Below are 6,053 nucleotides of genomic sequence, written 5' to 3'. Positions count from 1 at the left end.
ATGAAAAAAAGACTGCCTCTTTAGCAGGTGGTGCTGGGAGAACTGGACAGCAACATGTAGAAGAATGAAACTAGACCACTTTCTTACACCATACACAAAAATTAACTCAAAATGGCTCAAGGACCTGAATGTGAGACAGGAAACCATCGAAACCCTCGAGGAGAAAGTAGCAAAAAACCTCCTAGACCTCCACCGCAGCAATTTCCTACTCAACACATCCCCAAAGGCAAGGGAAATGAAGGCAAAACTGAACTCTTGGGACTTCATCAAGATAAAAAGCTTCTGCAAGACAAAGGAAACAACCAAGAAAACTAATAGGCAACCAACAGAATGGGAAAAGAGATGGTTGCAAATGACATATCAGATAAAGGGCTAATATCAAAAATATACAAGGAACTCACCAAACTTCACACCCACAAAAGAAATAACCCAGTGAAGAAATGGGCAGAAGACATGAACAGACACTTCTCCAATGTTTGTTTATTTTTGAGACAGAGAGAGACAGAGCATGAGCAGGGAAGGGGCAGAGAGAGAGGAAGGCACAGAATCTGAAACAGGCTCCAGGCTCTGAGTTGTCAGCACAGAGCCTGATGAAGGGCTCAAACTCACAAACCCATGAGATCATTACATGAACTGAAGTTGGACACTTAACCTACTGAGCCACCCAGGTGCCATGATCATATAGTATTTCTATTTTTAATTTCTTAAGGAACCTCCATAATGTTTTACACAGTGGCTGCACCAATTTACATTCCCAACAGTGCACAAGGGTTCCTTTTTCTCCACATCCTCAGCAACACTTGTTAGTTCTTGTCTTTTTATTCTCTCTATTCTGACTGGTATCAGGCAATTTCATGTGGTTTTGACTTGCAATTCCCTGATGATTAGTGATTTTGAGTACCTTTCATGTGTCTGTTTGCCATCTGTATGAATTCTTTGGAAAATGTCTACTCAGGTCCTCTGCCTATTTTTCAGTTGGATTATTGTGGTTTTTTGGTGTTGAGTTTTTAAGTCATTCTAATAGATGTGTAATAAGATCTCACTGTGGTTTTAATTTGTATTTCCCTAGTTTCTGATAATATTGAACATATTTTCATGTTTTTTCCCCATGGTATATAGTCTTTTGTGAAGTGGCTGTTCAAATCTTTTGCACGTTTTAAAGATTGTGTTGTCTGTTTTATTGAGTTTTGAGAATTCTTTTATTTTTTGGATACAGGTCCTTTATCAGATGTAAGTATTATCTCCCAGTCCATGGCATGTTTTTTTCATCCACTTTCAAGTGTCTTTCAAAGGGCAGAAGTTTTTAATTTTGGTGGAGTCCAATTTATCAGTTCTTTCTTTTATGGATCATGATTTTGGTGTGCTATCTAACAAGCTTTTGATAATGCAAAGTCTCAAAAATTTTCTCTTATGTTTCTTCTAGAAGTTTTGTAGTGCTAGGTTTTACTTAAAATTTTTTTAATGTTTATTTGTTTTTGAGAGAGAGACAGAGCACGAGCTGGGGAGAGGCAGAGAGACACACACACACACACACACACACACACACACACACAGAATCTGAAGCAGGCTCCAGGCTCTGAGCTGTCAGCACAGTCCCTGACTCAGGGATTGAACCCACCAACCTCAAAATCATGACTTGAGCCAAGTTGGACGCTTATTTGACTGAGCCACACAAGTGCCCCTATTTAAAAAAATATTCTTGAGTTTTGTACTAGTTATACTACTTGGAAACAATTCAATCCATTTGAAGCTTGTTTTGTCAGGTAGGGCCAAAGTAGTTTTTATTCTTTGTTTTGTATACAATGATTTTAGTCTTTATTTTTTTATTCTAAGTAGTGGTTCCTCACTACTGAAGCAGTAGCCTTCTCATACTCTACCCTATATCTTATGTGTTTTTGCACTCTAGTGATGGCTCTAACTATTCCCCGCCCGGTGTGAGGCTTGGGGACTTTTCTGTGTGTTCTTCTCAGGTGATTGTGTCCCTGGTCTCAGGTAGTTTTCCCGCCTGTATGCACTGGTCAGTATCTAGCAGAAAACCCAGGACAGGTTCCAGGCAGTGTCCGAGAAGGAGTGTCTGCAGAACTTCTGAATGTGCACTCTCCCGCTCTCTCCCCATTCTCTTTCTACTTTCTCTCTCTCTCTCCCCACCCCCCCTACTCTTTTCCTTCCTCTCCCTGGCTCTTTTCCCTTCAGCAGTTTGCTCTGCAAACTCTCGCTATCTTGGCCCCCATGAACTCCCAACTCTTGCCTCATAAACTCAGGGAGGCCACTGTGCTGTGGCCGGGTTCCTTCTTCCCTTCTGCACCATGACTAGAGACTTTCTCAAGGGAACAGCGAGACAATCATAAAGCTCATCTCATTTGTTTCTTCTTTCTCAGGGTCAGTCTCCTGTGCTGCCAACTGTTCAATGTCTGAAAACTCTTGCTTCATATAATTTGTCAGGTTTTTGGTTGTTTGAGGCAAGAGGGAATATACAGTCCTTATTTCTCCATCTTGGTCAGAAACGAAAGCCCAAGTCCTTAGTTTTGAACATGTGTCCTTTGTGTTTACTTAAACTTAGAGCTCTGTGAACACAGGTGAGGAACCCTGGGCTTCAGGTGTGAGTGTTCCCTCCCAGAACTGGGTGATCACGCCAGGTTCAGGGAGTCCCCAGCCCTGTCTGCACAGCTCAGAAAGCTTGGGCTGTGAGAGCACCAGGGATTTCCCAAGGGCAAAGTTTTCCAACACAAGAGTTCCTGTCCTCGATAATTTGCAAAGTGATTAATAAAACAGTGATTCTTATAAGGAAGGGACGTATAAAGTCATTATAAATATTTTAAGATTCTAATCTTTTCATCTTCCGTTTCTATAAAGTAAAACTAATAATCCATAATACATACAAATCTAACCTTATCAATATGTAGCAGAGGTTGTAGCTTTGAATTTAAAGTGTTTGAGAGAATTAGGGTGTGTTGCATAATTAACAAACGTTGACTGAGACCCCAATTTATGTCAGGCTCAAAGGCAAATGCTGGGAATTTAAAGGTGGCTCAGACAGAATTTCTGCCCTTACGAAACTCAGAGTCCACCGGGTGCCTCGATCAGAGGACAAACAGATTCCATCTTCATGGTCAGCACAGCCCAGAGAAGGGACGCCCAAGCTAGAGGCTGGAGACTTAGGAAATCTTCTTTAAAAAAGGATCCGAGCAGAATCAGGAAAGAAGAGAGTGACTAGAAAGGCTCAAGGTGTGCATTTGTTTGGGATGAGCCTCCCTCCCATTGTTGTATTTCTTGTTTTATCATTTGGTGCTCATAAAAGTGGTTTTAGAATTCTTCCATGCACTTTGGACTGTGTCTCGGCCACATGTGCCTGAAACAGAGCCTGTGACATAGTTTGATACTGTTTGTTGGATAAATGGATGGATAGGTGGATGGGTGGATGGATGATGGATGAACGGATGGGTGGACAGACAAATTGTGCTCACACTGAACATCTCCCTCTCCCACAAGGTGACTATGGATTCAGAGCCTGTCTGGCCTCCTGTGAGCAGACATGGATTCAGAATTGAGGACACAGGCCACATGTATGTGATCCGGACGCCATCACACATCCAGATCCAGTGGCTCCACAGCTCAGGACTCATGATCCTGGAGGCCAGCAAAATCAGCGAGGCCCAGGGCCGGGGCCTATGTGGTGAGGCAGGACCCAGCTGCGGGGGTCGGGGGGAGGGGAGGAGATCTAGCTCCCTGAGTTTCCTAAGTCCACCTCTGCCCCTAGACACAGATTCCTCTGTGTGAAATCAGGGGAAGCTGGGACAGAGCACCAGGCCAGAGGTGGGACCAGCAGAGCTACCAGGGCAGAGAGACCTAATGTCTTGTGTTCTGGGGCTGAAGCGGCCAGCAGGGAGATGGTGCAGAGCTCTGGCCTCAGCCAGTTGTCGCTTTAGCCGGGATTGTCTGTCAGCTTCCCTGATAGCTTCCTAATACCAGATAATCCTTCCTGTTTGCATGTGCATGGGCACTTCACAAAGCACTTCCACACTCTGATCTCACTTATTGTAGGTCATCCACACAACAACCCTAAGAGATAGCCATTGAACTAAAGAAGAAAGGACTCAGAGAGGTTAAGTGGCTTGCCTAAGCTCACACAGCAGAGCTGCCACAACGCGTAGAACTAGGGCTCTTCAGACCACAGCATTACTGTAGGAGCAGACCCTAAGGGACTGGATGTATCTTGGTAAGAAAAGGGGCACAGGAAGAGTCTGAGTGTGGACTGCTGAGCCTTCCCAGGACACCCCGTGACAGACGGCCATGATTATGACGATGGGAGGTATAGGAACACTTATACACACACATACTTGTGTGCCCTCCATCCATTAATCTGCACCCATTTTGGTCATTCACACTTGCATCCCTGTACTCAAAATGCCCTCTACTTGTGAACTGACACATGTAAGTCTGGTCCCCGCTCATTCTTTCATTTATTTACCATGTACCAGTCACAGGACAGATAGTACACAAAGCAGACAAAGTTGCTGTTTTATGAAATTTCTGTTCTTATTTATTGATACAAGCATCTTTACACACACACACACACACACACACACACCACCACCACCACCACCACCACCACCACCACCACCACCACTACCAGCACTGCCACCACCGCCACCATCCCTTTGTCACCGTTTCTTCCTTCCACTGTGTATGACTGGCAGGGAGAGCTGGGGCAAAAGTGATCTCCTCCCTAGGATACCTTTGTGACTCAGCGCCAAGACCCAAAACGCAGCCACTGGGACCACTGACAAAATCTGAAGGTTTTGTAATAAATCATGCTTCATATTCATGAAACTGGTGGCCAGAGATGTGAGAGCAGAAGTCAGCTACTTGATCTCTCTTTTATCCTCACTGACACTTAGTGTCTTGGGCACCCGGCTGGGCAACTTGGGGGACTGGTGAGAGAGTGAGAAGATGTGTCTAAAGGAAAATGAGTCTTTGCACCCGGAGCAAGACATATCTGCACACCAAAGCCTGCTCTGCAGAACTGGGAAGGGGGTGGGTGGGTGCACACGAGGGGCACATGAGAGACACACTTCTGAGGAAGTGTTTCAGGAAGAGGGAACAGCATAAGCAAGGTCAAAGGCGGGGAAGTGTGTGTTTGGAGCCTAGAGTGTGAGAGATGAAGCTGAAAGTTAAGGTCACGTTCGAAGCTGGGACAGATAAGCTCTTGACCCACTCCCATCTCAGTGCCTTTCGGCACAGCCGAAGTTGATTTCTGGCACGTGTAAATCCCCAGAGGGAGATTCCGTCCATCATGTGTCCCTGCCATTCCCAACCCAAGCTTCCAGCTCCACCGCAGGAAGGAGAGTTAGGAGATGTGTATGGACCAGTGGTCACTGCCGCATCACCCTCTCCCCTCCTGTCGGCTGGGACTCAGGAGAACACAGGCTAGCCCTAGCCGACTGTCCGGGAAGAAGAGGAAACCCGCGGCACACTTAGCCAGCAATCTCCGCTAGAGCAGATTTTTTTGGAGTAACTTTTCATTTTGACACAATGTCAAAAGTAGTATGAAGAACTCCCATGTACTTTTTGTTCAGATTTACTAAATATTTGCATTTTTCCCCATTTACTTTTCCTGTCTCTGTGTATGTATGTAAAATACACACATAAATATACATGCATGCAGATGTAGATGTATAAATACATCTATGCATATAAGATTTATATACATGTGCACTTTTCTATTTGCGTATATATGCATTTTTCTGAGCAATTTGAAAGTATGTTTGAGACATTGTATCCCTCTGTCCCTAAATTCTTTGATGTGTATTTCCTAAGAACAACATCTTCTTACACAGCAGGTTTCTTAGCTTCTCTGTTCCTCGTTTCTCTCATCTATAAAATGAGGAGAGTACTAACACCAGCCTCAAAGAAATATGCAGAGTGACATCTGGGGACCACAGATTATTATAGCTGTCGGGATAATTCTGCCCCCTTTCAGGTATCTGTGATGGGGACGCAGCCAATGACCTCACGCTGCAGGACGGTTCTGTGGTGGGGGAGGCCGAGGACCC

General features: G+C 44.8%; 1 protein-coding gene across 1 annotated transcript in view; it reads left to right on the top strand.

The window, feature by feature from the left end:
• The window catches only part of OTOG (otogelin), an 84,726-nt gene that overhangs the window by 61,502 nt on the left and 17,171 nt on the right, over window positions 1-6,053 (top strand). The window contains 2 exon segments of the mRNA XM_029957446.1: window positions 3,490-3,673; window positions 5,981-6,052. Of these exon segments, the coding sequence (XP_029813306.1) occupies window positions 3,490-3,673; window positions 5,981-6,052 (256 nt within the window).

This window comes from Suricata suricatta, chromosome 11 (genome assembly GCF_006229205.1).
Source record: "Suricata suricatta isolate VVHF042 chromosome 11, meerkat_22Aug2017_6uvM2_HiC, whole genome shotgun sequence".
NCBI lineage: Eukaryota > Metazoa > Chordata > Mammalia > Carnivora > Herpestidae > Suricata > Suricata suricatta.
Note: the sequence above shows the minus strand (reverse complement) of the source record. Positions and strands in the feature narration are given on the sequence as shown.